The 14,231-nt window shown below is 40.9% G+C and overlaps 1 protein-coding gene across 3 annotated transcripts in view; it reads left to right on the top strand.

The window, feature by feature from the left end:
• The window catches only part of LOC133616379 (BMP/retinoic acid-inducible neural-specific protein 3-like), a 224,293-nt gene that overhangs the window by 190,740 nt on the left and 19,322 nt on the right, over positions 1-14,231 (top strand). For all 3 annotated transcript variants that reach the window (XM_072914704.1, XM_072914706.1, XM_072914705.1), the window contains exon 7: positions 1,868-2,090. In XM_072914704.1, coding sequence (XP_072770805.1) covers positions 1,868-2,090 — 223 coding nt within the window. The remainder of the gene's footprint in view (positions 1-1,867; positions 2,091-14,231) is intronic.

Raw genomic sequence — 14,231 nt, 5'->3', positions numbered from 1 at the left:
TTTTTTTGCAAATAATCATTAACTTTAGAATTTGATGCCAGCAACACGTGACAAAGAATTTGGGAAAGGTGGCAATAAATACTGATAAAGTTGAGGAATGCTCATCAAACAATTATTTGGAACATCCCACATGTGAACAGGCAAATTGAAAACAGGTGGGTGCCATGATTGGGTATAAAAGTAGATTCCATGAAATGCTCAGTCATTCACAAACAAGGATGGGGCGAGGGTCACCACTTTGTCAACAAATGCGTGAGCAAATTGTTGAACAGTTTAAGAAAAACCTTTCTCAACCAGCTATTGCAGGGAAGTTTGGGATTTCACCATCTACGGTCCGTAATATCATCAAAGGGTTCAGAGAATCTGGAGAAATCACTGCACGTAAGCAGCTAAGCCCGTGACCTTCGATCCCTCAGGCTGTACTGCATCAACAAGCGACATCAGTGTGTAAAGGATATCACCACATAGGCTCAGGAACACTTCAGAACCCCACTGTCAGTAACTACAGTTGGTCGCTACATCTGTAAGTGCAAGTTAAAACTCTCCTATGCAAGGCGAAAACCGTTTATCAACAACACCCAGAAATGCCGTTGGCTTCGCTGGGCCTGAGCTCATCTAAGATGGACTGATACAAAGTGGAAAAGTGTTCTATGGTCTGACGAGTCCACATTTCAAATTGTTTTTGGGAAATGTGGACGTCGTGTCCTCCGGACCAAAGAGGTAAAGAACCATCCGGATTGTTATAGGCGCAAAGTTGAAAAGCCAGCATCTGTGATGGTATGGGGGTGTATTAGTGCCCAAGACATGGGTAACTTACACATCTGTGAAGGCGCCATTAATGCTGAAAGGTACATACAGGTTTTGGAGCAACATATGTTGCCATCCAAGCACGTTACCATGGACGCCCCTGCTTATTTCAGCAAGACAATGCCAAGCCACGTGTTACATCAACGTAGCTTCATAGTAAAAGAGTGCGGGTACTAGACTGGCCGGCCTACAGTCCAGACCTGTCTCCCATTGAAAATGTGTGGCGCATTATGAAGCCTAAAATACCACAACGGAGACCCCCGGACTGTTGAACAACTTAAGCTGTACATCAAGCAAGAATGGGAAAGAATTCCACCTGAGAAGCTTAAAAAATGTGTCTCTTCAGTTCCCAAACATTTATTGAGTGTTGTTAAAAGGAAAGGCCATGTAACACAGTGGTGAACATGCCCTTTCCCAACTACTTTGGCACGTGTTGCAGCCATGAAATTCTAAGTTAATTATTATTTGCAACAAAAAAAATAAAGTTTATGAGTTTGAACATCAAATATCTTGTCTTTGTAGTGCATTCAATTGAATATGGGTTGAAAAGGATCTGCAAATCATTGTATTCCGTTTATATTTACATCTAACACAATTTCCCAACTCATATGGAAACGGGGTTTGTAGTTCCCTGACCGGGAATCGAACCCGAGCACGCCGAATCTTAGCCACTAGATACAATGCACATTAATGAATATATAAAATATAAATGTGACAGATTGTAGCCCAAGGCTGATTTCCATCTGCATTTCATTGCAAAGAAACAAGCCCAGGGCTCCCACTAATACAGCGTTATAGTGAGTTGTATTTTTCACAAGTGGGAAGCCGGTCCCTGAAAATAATGCCTACATTAAACCGGTCCGTGGTGCAATAAAAGGTTGGGGACCACTGCACTAGACCACTTAATCAGGAGAACAGTGAAGGGTCCTTACCAAAAGACTCCCATTGAGTTGGAATCTGTATTATGTTATGAAAGTCTTAACATTTTAACTCATTGATAGTGGATTTATTCAACTGGTAAACGTTGCAAGAGTAACATTCAGCTGTTTTCTTGTTGCAGATGAATTCAAGGCCTTTTACGGACGGCTGCCTCAAACCCATTTTCTGAACATGTCAACCATCCAACACTTGTGGTCACTTGATAACCAGTTCCACGGGAGATACGAACAGCTGGAGAACGGTATGCGGGTCCTGGCCAAGCACGCTGAGAGAGTCATCTTCAAGCTCTTCAGTTTAAGTAAAAGATGTCACCTACAGCCACAAGTTCGCCAACCAAGACAGAAGTGAGCAAAATCATCGAACGCATCCTGGTTGTACTGTGGTCCCTCGTTTATCGCGGTCAATTGGTATCAGACGTGACCGTGATGAACACATTTTCGCGAAGTAGGATTATTACTAATTAGAAATGTCCGATGTGATATCGGAAATGATCGGTATCAGTTTCAAAAAGTAAGAAGTGGTACACGGACGTAGGGAGAAGTACAGAGCGCCAATAAACCTTAAAGGCACTGCCTTTGCGTGCCGGCCCAATCACATAATATCTACGGCTTTTCACACACACAAGTGAATGCAATCGCATACTTGGTCAACGGCCATACAGGTCACACTGAGGGTGGCCGTATAAACAACTTTAACACTGTTACAAATATGCGCCACACTGTGAACCCACACCAAACAAGAATGACAAACACATTTCGGGAGAACATCCCCACCGTAACACAACATAAACACAACAGAACAAATACCCAGAAGCCCTTGCAGCACTAACTCTTCCGGGACGCTACAATATACACCCCCCGCTACTCCCTACTCCCCCCACCTCAATTTCCTCAGGCTATCTCAGGGAGATCATGTCCCAAATTCCAAGCTGCTGTTTTGAGGCATGTTAAAAAAAAATAATGCACTTTGTGACTTCAATAATAAAAATATGGCAATGCCATGTTGGCATTTTTTTTCCATAACTTGAATTGATTTATTTTGGAAAACCTTGTTACATTGTTTAATGCATCCAGCGGGGCATCACAATAAAATTAGACATAATAATGCGTTAATTCCACGACTGTATATATCGGTTGATATCGGAATCGGTAATTAAGAGTTGGACAATATCGGAATATCGGATATCGGCAAAAAAGCCATTATCGGACATCTCTCTTACTAATAAATGGAATATTGTCATAGTTAAAGCATAAAAAAAGTGTTTACAACCTTTTATTAAATTTTTTAGGTTTTTGAGTGCTGAAACCACTGTGATGAACACATTTCCGCAAAGTAGGAATATTATTGATAAATGGAATATTGTCATTACTAGAACATGACAAAGTGTTTGTCTGTTTTGGAACTTTTCTAAAGTTTTATAAATTTAAAAAATATATATGTTGGCCCTGCGATGAGGTGGCGACTTGTCCAGGGTGTACCCCGCCTTCCGCCCGATTGTAGCTGAGATAGGCTCCAGCGACCCCAAAGGGAATAAGCGGTAGAAAATGGATGGATGGATATATTATTACATTAGTTCATGTTTTCACTTTTTTGAGTGGATTAATCTTGGCCTGTGGATTACCGGATTGCTAGGATGGTTGATGTAGTGCCTTGGCGGCAGTTGAGAGTAAAGTGCGGTGTAAACGTTTCTCTCTATGATGGGTTCTCCTGGTGCCGTCAGATCTTCTGGGAGCCCAGTGGTCAGGTTTGAACAAAGTATTTTATTGGAAGCACACACGCCCAAGGATATCCTGCTTTCCAGCAGTCTTCGCTCTCGTGACTTTTCAGTCTGCTCGTGTCTGATCCCTCTCTCAGTCTCTCGGGCATGTGTTTTCTCCTCCCACTCCAACCGCGTGTCTCGTCCCGGCTGCTGCTAATAAGGGCGACAGGTGATTAGATAACAAACCCCAGCTGGGCAATCTACTCACCTGCCGCTGTCTTCGTGGTCCTTACACACCCCGCTCCGCGGCAGGCCCGTAGACCACGCCCCCCTCCACACGTGTTCACTCCAAACTATTTTTTTATAGCGTGCGTGACTTTAGAGGACGAAATATTATTGCGTCACCAACTTTTGTGTGGTATTGCTTCCTTATTTGTAATCATTCCAAGCTGATTATCAGATCCTACCCTTTTTATGCGTACCAGCGACACCTCATTGTGTCATAATTACAATTAAAAAATACCGATAGCCCTATCATTTGTCCAGAATCATAACGGTCCTCCTGGAGCAACCAAATTAGGAACCTGTACAAAAAAATAACGGTACTCGGTAGAGATGTCCGATAATGGCTTTTTTGCCGATATCCGATATTGTCCAACTCTTAATTACCGATTCCCATATCAACCGATACCGATATATACAGTCGTGGCATTAACACATTATTATGCCTGTTGTGATGCCCCGCTGGATGCATTAAACAATGTAACAAGGTTTTCCAAAATAAATCAACTCAAGTTATGGAAAAAAAGTGCTTTTCATCCATCTTCCGCTTGTATTCATCGTGTATCTCCTTATGATTCATGAAGAGTTGGGAGATCAAATTGCTCGTATTAAAGGAAGATGTCTTGATTGCTCCTCGCATAACCAACTTTTAGCAGTCATTGCAAATTGCCAGTTTTTTTATCCGTCAGAGACACTTTAAAATAATCCCAAACCATAGACATGGTGTCGTTAGTCAGTCACCGAGCGAGCTGGCTTGTTAGCCACGGCTACAGCACCGGCAACAACACACTCTTTTTGTTGTTATGCTGTGCTCGCGGCGGTTTGATGAGGTCATCAAGTGTCGCCAGTAAACCTTTCATGCTGTTACTTTTTGAAACCGATACCGATAATTTCCGATATTACATTTTAAAGCATTTATCCGATATCATCGGACATCTCTAGTACTTGGTATACATCCCTAGTATCTTGTGAGTTTAATTATCTATTCTCACTGTCTGATTTACTACAAGAACCTAACAATATATTACTGAGTGGAAGAGATACAGCGGAAGAAAAAGTAAAGATAGATTTGACAAAAGCAAAGTGAAACAGTAAACTAAGAAAAGTAATTTAAAAAAAATATGGTTAAAATAATACAATTTACCAATCTGAATAAAGATGTAAGCCGTCAAAAGAAGCTTCCAGTATTGTGTCAGAACGCTACATCTGAGCTATACAAAAGTGCAAAGAGAAAGTCGCCACGTCTAAACCTTAGATAGATAGATAGATAGATAGATAGATAGATAGATAGATAGATAGATAGATAGATAGATAGATAGATAGATAGATGGATAGATAGTGTTGCGTTTGGACCAGTTGTTCCTCCCAGGGAATTCAAGTTTCTGGTCGTCGCTCCCAAGCTCTTTACGACACTTAAAGATGAGTAAAAGAACCACCAGAGACAGAATAGGTATTTTGTATATATTTGCAAAGCTTTGTAAATATAAATGAGACCAGTCCAGCATAGAACATTCAATCACACAGCTAAGATGGTCTGCCCCCCTCCCATGAAAAACCCTCTCCTCTATCAAGTCTCTCTCCCTCCCACCCTCGCAGTCTTGTCCCTCCAGCCCAAACACATGCCCATTGTCCTCCGCACCTGGACACAAGAATAGATAAGAGGAAGGAGTATCTCTCTTTCTTACATTCCACACTCAAGGTTAGCACACAGTATTTGCAGACAACCAAAAGACCACAATTGGAAGAAAAACACTAGCTGTTTTGTAATATCCATCCATTTCCTACCGCTTATTCCCTTTGGGGTCGCGGGGGGCGCTGGAGCCTATCTCAGCTATAATCGGGCGGAAGGCGGGGTACACCCTGGACAAGTCGCCACCTCATCGCAGGGCCAACACAGATAGACAGACAACATTCACACTCACATCCACACACTAAGGCCAATTTTAGTGTTGCCAATCAACTTATCCCCAGGTGCATGTCTTTGGAGGTGGGAGGAAGCCGGAGAACCCGGAGGGAACCCACGCAGTCACGGGGAGAACATGCAAACTCCACACAGAAAGATCCCGAGCCCGGGATTGAACCCAAGACTACTCAAGACCTTCGTATTGTGAGGCAGATGCACTAACCCCTCTGCCACCGTGAAGCCCGTTTTGTAATATGATTATGAAATTAAAGAAGTAACACTTAAATACGGATATATGTAAATATCTGCCTCCGACAATAGATAGATAGATAGATAGATAGATAGTACTTTATTGATTCCTTCAGGAGAGTTCCCTCAGGAAAATTTAAATTCCAGCAGCAGTGTACAGAATTGAGATCGAATTTAAAAAGTAAATAATGGGGGTATAAATGGAAACAAATTGAAAAATATTACAATAAGAATAAACATAAAAAGCAACAATGAGAATACAAATATAACAGTAAAATAAGACTATAACAAGAGGAACTAGCCAGTAGTGACCATATTCTGAAAAAAAGTGGAGGGTATGCTATTTGTTCATACTGTAGTTTAAAAAAATATTTTAGGTTTATTGAGAAACCGTCCGCACTTAGTGTTAACCGTTAACACACAAGGTCAACAGCATCATCGCAAAGCAGCATATTTTACTTGTGCACCAAACACAGCTTACAGTTCCTGTTTTTTTGTTGTTGTTTTTTACCATTTCCATATCGTCGTAATACCAAGTCACACCTACGGTGCCTTCACTGACATTTGGTGCACAGAAATGTCAAAATAAATCACAATAATAATAAGGAATTTGATTTATTTAGTGCTGTTTTCTAGTGAGATGCAGCACGGTGGAACAGGGGTTAGTGCATGTGCCTCACAATACGAGTAGTAGTCCTGAGTTCAATCCCGGACTCGGGATTTTTCTGTGTGGAGTTTGCATGTTCTCCACGTGACCGCGTGGGTTCCCTCCGGGTACTCCGGCTTCCTCCCAACGCCAAAAACATGCACCTGGGGATAGGCTGATTGGCGACACTAAATTGGCCCTAGTGTGTGAATGTTGTCTGTCTATCTGTGTTGGCCCTGCGATGAGGTGGCGACTTGTCCAGGGTGTACCCCGCCTTCCGTCCGAATGCAGCTGAGATAGGTTTCAGCACCCCGGTAGAAAAGGGATGGATGGATGTTTCCCAGTGACCCAAATTGCTTCACACTGAGAACCCGTCATTCTTTCACTCCACATTCACACCAGGTGGCGGTAAGCTTTTGCACATTTTGTACATTTGCAGTCACAGGTGCCGTAGAGTAGACAGAAACATGGCTGCCAATTTGCGCCGATGGCCTCTCCAACCACCACCACCAAACATTCATTTATATGTATTCAGTGTGGGTTTGCACCGGAGGCAACGTGGGTGAAGTGTCTTGCCTAATGACACCACATCAGTGATAGAGGGAGTGAGGTTTTAAAGAGGACCTGCACTTTTGGGGGGAATGTTGCCTATTATTCACAGTCCTTATAATATTCAAGAAAGTCATATGTTTTTTTGTGGGATCTGAACCGAGGATGTCGTTGTGGCTTGTGCAGCCCTTTGAGACACTCGTGATTTAGGGCTATATAAGTAAACATTGATTGATTTGAGGCAGGGAGGTTTGCATTCTAATTTGTAATAATCGACTTGTTCGAGGTGGCTAACAATGCAGTTAATGAGAGCAATCTATTCTGGCTCCAAACAAAATGCATCCTAAAAACTAGAGATGTCCAATAATGGCTTTTTTGCCGATATTCCGATATTGTCCAACTCTTACCGTATTTTTCGGAGTGTAAGTCGCAGTTTTTTTCATAGTTTGGCCAGGGGGTGCGACTTATACTCAGGAGCGACTTATGTGTGAAATTATTAACACATTACCGTAAAATATCAAATAATATTATTTATCTCATTCACGTAAGAGACTAGACGTATAAGATTTCATGGGATTTAGCGATTAGGAGTGACAGATTGTTTGGTAAACGTATAGCATGTTCTATATGTTGTAGTTATTTGAATGACTCTTTCCATCCATAATATGTTACGTTAACATACCAGGCACGTTCTCAGTTGGTTATTTATGCCTCATATAACGTACACTTATTCAGCCTGTTGTTCACTATTCTTTAATTATTTTAAATTGCCTTTCAAATGTCTATTCTTGGTGTTGGCTTTTATCAAACAAATTTCCCCCACAAAAATGCGACTTATACTCCAATGCGACTTATATATGTTTTTTCTCTTCTTTATTATGCATTTTCGGCGGGTGCGACTTATACTCCAAAAAATACGGTAATTACCGATTCCGACATCAACCGATACCGATATATACAGTCGTGGAATTAACACATTATTATGCCTAATTTTGTTGTGATGCCCCGCTGGATGCATTAAACAATGTAACAAGGTTTTCCAAAATAAATCAACTCAAGTTATGGAAAAAAAAAATGCCAACATGGCACTGCTATATTTATTATTGAAGTCACAAAGTGCATTTTTTTTTTTTTAACATGCCTCAAAACAGAAGCTTGTAGTTTGGGACATGCTCTCCCTGAGAGAGCATGAGGAGGTTGAGGTTGGGGGGCATACTTCCCAACCTTGAGACCTCCGATTTCGGGAGGTGGGGGGCGTGGTCGGGGGTGGGGCGGGGGGCGTGGTTAAGATATATATACAGTATAAGAAATACTTGACTTTCAGTGAATTCTAGCTATATATATATTTTTTATCACATATATATATATATATATATATATATATATATATATATATATATATATATATATATATATATATATATATATATATATATATATAAATAAAATAAATACTTGAATTTCAGTGTTCATTTATTTACACATTTACACACACAACACTCATCTACTCATTGTTGAGTTAAGGGTTGAATTGTCCATCCTTGTTCTATTCTCTGTGACTATTTCAGAACACACACATTATACAAATATACATTATAAAATCAATGAAAAAACGGGAGCTCTAATTTGGGAGTCTGAATTAGGATCAGAAGTTCCTATATAAACATTGCGCACTCACGTCGCCTTTTTGTATTGATTACTGCAGCTGTGCACTGTATTCATTGACAAATACAAACTACAACTCACAAACACTTTAGAGTTAGGCTCCACCATCAGAATGTGTACTTAAACTTATAAAGATCACATGGATATTATTCAGTGAGTTGATTCACCAAAACTAACCTGTTATACAGGAGGAAAAAGCACACAGGACGTTTCAATTGTTCACAGACTGGTCGCGCTCATCAGAATGACTTGACACTTCCGGTCTGCAGGTGATAGCATTCAATTGGGAAGAAACGCCCTACTGCCCCCTACTGACCAATGTGAATACTGATAAATGTGTAATGACAGCTCCAAAAACGAATTCAAACCACAAAATAAAATAAATAAATCAACACAAAAATGTGACACATTATGGGTGGGTCACATATGCATGTACAGTAGATGGCAGTATTGTCCTGTTTAAAAGTGTCACAACATTGCTGTTTACGGCAGACGAACTGCTTTACGGTAGACGAAAACTTGACTGCTGTTGTTGTGTGTTGTTACCGCGCTGGGAGGACGTTAATGAAACTGCCTAACAATAAACCCACATAAGAAACCAAGAACTCGCCCTCGATCATTAGCTGTTTAAATTGTGGGAAAGCGAACGTGTGAACAGGCTGTCAACACGTCACTCAGGTCCGCATGGAGCTGGTGGGGGCGTGGCCTCCAGCTCGGCCTGAATTTCGGGAGATTTTCGGGAGAAAATTTGTCCCGGGAGGTTTTCGGGAGAGGCGCTGAATTTCGGGAGTCTCCCGGAAAATCCGGGAGAGTTGGCAAGTATGTTGGGGGGGGCTGGGTTGAGGTAGCGGGGGTGTATATTGTAACGTTCCGGAAGAGTTAGTGCTGCAAGGGGTTCTGGGTATTTGTTCTGCTGTGTTAATGTTGTGTTATGTTCTCCCAAAATGTGTTTGTCATTCGTGTTTGGTGTGGGTTCACATTGTGACGCATATTTGTAACAGTGTTAAAGTTGTTTATACGGCCACCCTAAGTGTGACCTGTATGGCTGTTGACCAAGTAAGCCTTGCATTCACTTGTGTGTGTGAAAAGCCGTAGATATTATGTGATTGGGCCGGCACGCAAAGGGAGTGCCTTTAAGGTTTATTGGCGCTCTGTACTTCTCCCTACGTCCGTGTACCACTCCGTACAGCGGCATTTTAAAAAGTCATACATTTTACTTTTTGAAACCAATACTTTCCGATATTACATTTTAAAGCATTTATCGGCCGATAATATCGGCAGTCCGATATTATCGGACATCTCTAATTATAATGATTCACTTGGCCAGGGACTTTTTTTTCCAGTTGATTTTGGGTAAGCACTCCATTTCTATCTGCATAGCTTGGTTTGTAACGTTTCACCCTTTCTTCATGCTCACTTAAGTTTCTAGAACCAGCAGTTCATTCCTAGTACATTGAGATACAAAAAGATAAGGTGGCGAATCCTCATTTGTCCAAAAAATAGCAATTTTTGTCATCTATTCCAAAGTCTGCAATAATTAAAAAACACACACGGTTTTGGCGGAAGTAGGAACAAATGTTTGTTAACGAAAGTCGGAAGTGTGTTGCTATGGGCTCTGAAATACATGTGCCGAGCAAATAAATTCCGTTAAATATTGTACATATTACATATTGTTATGAACTTATTTTACTATATTGCTTTAGAGGTTTTTGAAGTTGTTATAGGGCTTTGAAGGCTACAATGGTGACTCCCATTGGCCACATATTGTAAGAATTTTTTTGTAAACAGAATTCTAAAAAAAAAAAGAGAAATTATGTTTTCTTGTCTCGTAATGATTGTGAATGATAAGCAACATTACAAAAAAAAGGTGCAGTTCCCCTTTAACCACCAACTTCCTGTTTGTAGAAGATACCCAATAACATGACTGAGCCATAATTGTAAGTGCTATAAGCATCCAGTCTCTTACATTACAATACCATTTTCTTGCAATTACTTTGTTCATCTTTTTAACACGTAAAAGCAAATTAGCAGATTTGCTGTTATTATAGCTCACTAATGAGCAGTTAAATGAAAAAGTTTTTTTTTAAGTCAGACATTTGAATAATTATTACAAATAAGCTCAGCCTATGTAAAAGGAGATGTTATTCCAAATCTATGTAAGAGACTAATAGAATAAAATAAATCTTTATTGTCAACTGACGTGGAAAATTGTTGTACATAAAAACATAGGCGCAGTAATACTGGTTATATTGGTTATATATCCAAATCATTAATTTTTCGTTGTTGAAAAAACTAAGTAAACTATAATATAAAACCTGAAAATTCCCGTAATATCAAAAATGTAGATTTGCTTTCAGGGCAAAAAACAAATGATTTAAATCGAAAATTGTTTTCCCAAATGTATTTAGTCTACTTTTAACCCTTAACAGCCATACAGGTCACACTGAGGGTGGCCGTCTAAACAACAACTTTAACACTGTTACAAATATGCGCCACACTGTGAACCCAAACCAAACAAGAATGGAGAACACCCGCACCGTAACACAACATAAACACAACAGAACAAATACCCAGAAACCCTTGCAGCACTAACTCTTCCGGGATGCTACTGTATACAACACCCGCTACCTCCTACCTCTCCCCCACCAACCCCGCCCACCTCAACCTCCTCATGCTCTCTCGGCGAGAGCATGTCCCAAATTCCAAGCTGCTGTTTTGAGGCATGTTAAAAAAAATAATGCACTTTGTGACTTCAATAATAAATATGGCAGTGCCATGTTGGCATTTTTTTTCCATAACTTGAGTTGATTTATTTAGGAAAACCTTGTTACATTGTTTAATGCATCCATCGGGGCATCACAACAAATTTAGGCATAATAATGTGTTAATTCCACGACTGTATATATCGGTATCGGTTGATATCGGAATCGAAAATTAAGAGTTGGACAATATCGGAATATCGGATATCAGCAAAAAAGCCATTATCGAACATCTCTAATTTAAATCAAAAAGTGTTTTCCCAAATGTATTTAGTCTACTTTCAACCCTTGTCTCATTAAATAAATGATGCCCCGATTCCCATTTTCGGATTAGCATAAACTACTCTAAATACTCTTAACCTCATCCTTTAAGAAAGAAAAACTTGTATTGAGTTGCTCAGCATCCTCTCTTTACTGTCGTCAGCAAAGAGGATAAGAAAGAAATCAGAGTCAAGAAGGTGCTACAAACTGGACTCAAACGGCAACCAGAATGTTGTGTCTGAAAATAACGGCCGATATTCCAGTCACAAATTACAGTAATCAAAAAAATATCATTGTATCATTTATTAGTACATTTAATGAAGATCATCCTTAGAATTAGTATTATTAGTAGAGATGTCCGATAATGGCTTTTTTGCCGATATTCGATATTCCGATATTGTCCAACTCTTAATTATCGATTCCGATATCAACCGATACCGATATATACAGTCGTGGAATTAACACATTATTATGCCTAATTTTGTTGCTTCAGTCCAGAGTATAGAGTCATAAAGTAAACAATAACATAGTCCTCCTTTAGTGCAAGACTGCCTGGCATACTGTATAACAGGAAATTATAAACAATCTGCCCTGCTCTAACGTATTTGTATGAGTAACACAAATGTGCTGCAAGCTAGTGGTGAGTGCTTGAAGTGGCCTAGCAGTCAGCCAGAGCTTCTGAAATGCTGCGTTGAGACATGGGTGTTTTTTGTTGTTCTTTAGTTTTTTCTCGGCGGAGTCTTTAAGCTGTTTGATTTTCATCCATCTTCCGCTTGTATTCATCGTGTATCTCCTTATAATTCTTGAAGAGGTGGGAGATCAAATTGCTCGTATTAAAGGAAGACGTCTTGGTTCCTCCTCGCATAACCAACTTTTTGCAGTCATTGCAAATTGCCAGTTTTTTATCCGTTAGAGGCACTTTAAAGGCCTACTAAAATGCGATTTTCCTATTTAAACAGGGATTGCAGGTCCATTCTATGTGTCATACTTGATCATTTCGCAATATTGCCATATTTTTGCTGAAAGGATTTAGTAGAGAATATCGACGAGAAAGTTCGCAACTTTTGGTCGCTGATAAAAAATCCTTGCCTGTACCGGAAGTTGCAGATGAGTAGCGTGACGTCACAGGTTGTGGAGCTCCTCACATCTGCACATTGTTTACAATCATGGCCACCAGCAGCGAGAGCGATTCGGACCGAGAAAGCGACGATTTCCCCATTAATTTGAGCGAGGATGAAAGATTTGTGGATGAGGAAAGTGAGAGTGAAACACTAGAGGGCAGTGGGAGCGATTCAGATAGGGAAGATGCTGTGAGAGGCGGGTGGGACCTGATATTCAGCTGGGAATGACTAAAACAGTAAATAAACACAAGACATATATATATATACTCTATTAGCCACAACACAACCAGGCTTATATTTAATATGCCACAAATTAATCCCGCATAACAAACACCTCCCCCCTCCCGTCCATATAACCCGCCAGTACAACTCAAACACCTGCACAACACACTCAATCCCACAGCCCAAAGTACCGTTCACCTCCCTAAAGTTCATACAGCACATATATTTCCCCAAAGTCCCCAAAGTTACGTACGTGACATGCACATAGCGGCACGCACGTACGGGAAAGCGATCAAATGTTTGGAAGCCGCAGCTGCATGCGTACTCACGGTACAGTGTCTGCGCATCCAACTCAAAATCCTCCTGGTAAGAGTCTCTGTTGTCCCAGTTCTCCACAGGCCAATGGTAAAGCTTGACTGTCATCTTCCGGGAATGTGAACAATGAAACACCGGCTGTGTTATCCGGCACAACAGTCAAGGGGTGCATTCTACGGCGGGGGTGCGTTATCCAGCACAACACCTGCCGCAATACACCGCTTCCCACCTACAGCTTTCTTCTTTGCTGTCTCCATTGTTCATTGAACACATTGCAAAAGATTCACCAACACAGATGTCCAGAATACTGTGGAATTTTGCGATGAAAAGAGACAACTTAATAGCTGGCCACCATGCTGTCCAAAAATGTCCGCTACAATCCGTGACGTCACGCGCTGACGTCATCATACCAAGACGTTTTCAGCAGGATATTTCGCGCAAAATTTAACATTGCACTTTAGTTAGCTAACCCGGCCGTATTGGCATGTGTTGCAATGTTAAGATTTCATCATTTATATATAAACTATCAGACTGCGTGGTCGGTAGTAGTGGGTTTCAGTCGGCCTTTAAAATAATCCCAAACCATAGACATGGTGTCGTTAGTCAGTCACCGAGCGAGCTCGCTTGTTAGCCACGGCTACAGCACCGGCAACAACACACTCTTGTTGTTATGCTCCGCTTGCGGCGGTTTGATGAGGTCATCAAGCGTCACCAGTAAACCTCTCATGCTGCAGTCGTCAACTCCTGTGTTGTGTGTGGGAGATAGGGTGGGGGAGGGGCAACTGCTCTGTACTTCTCCCTAAGTCCGTGTACC

The sequence above is a fragment of the Nerophis lumbriciformis genome, linkage group LG14 (assembly GCF_033978685.3).
Source record: "Nerophis lumbriciformis linkage group LG14, RoL_Nlum_v2.1, whole genome shotgun sequence".
Classification (NCBI taxonomy): Eukaryota; Metazoa; Chordata; class Actinopteri; order Syngnathiformes; family Syngnathidae; genus Nerophis; species Nerophis lumbriciformis.
The sequence above is the reverse complement of the archived record's forward strand: the minus strand, read 5'-3'. Positions and strand labels throughout refer to the sequence as shown.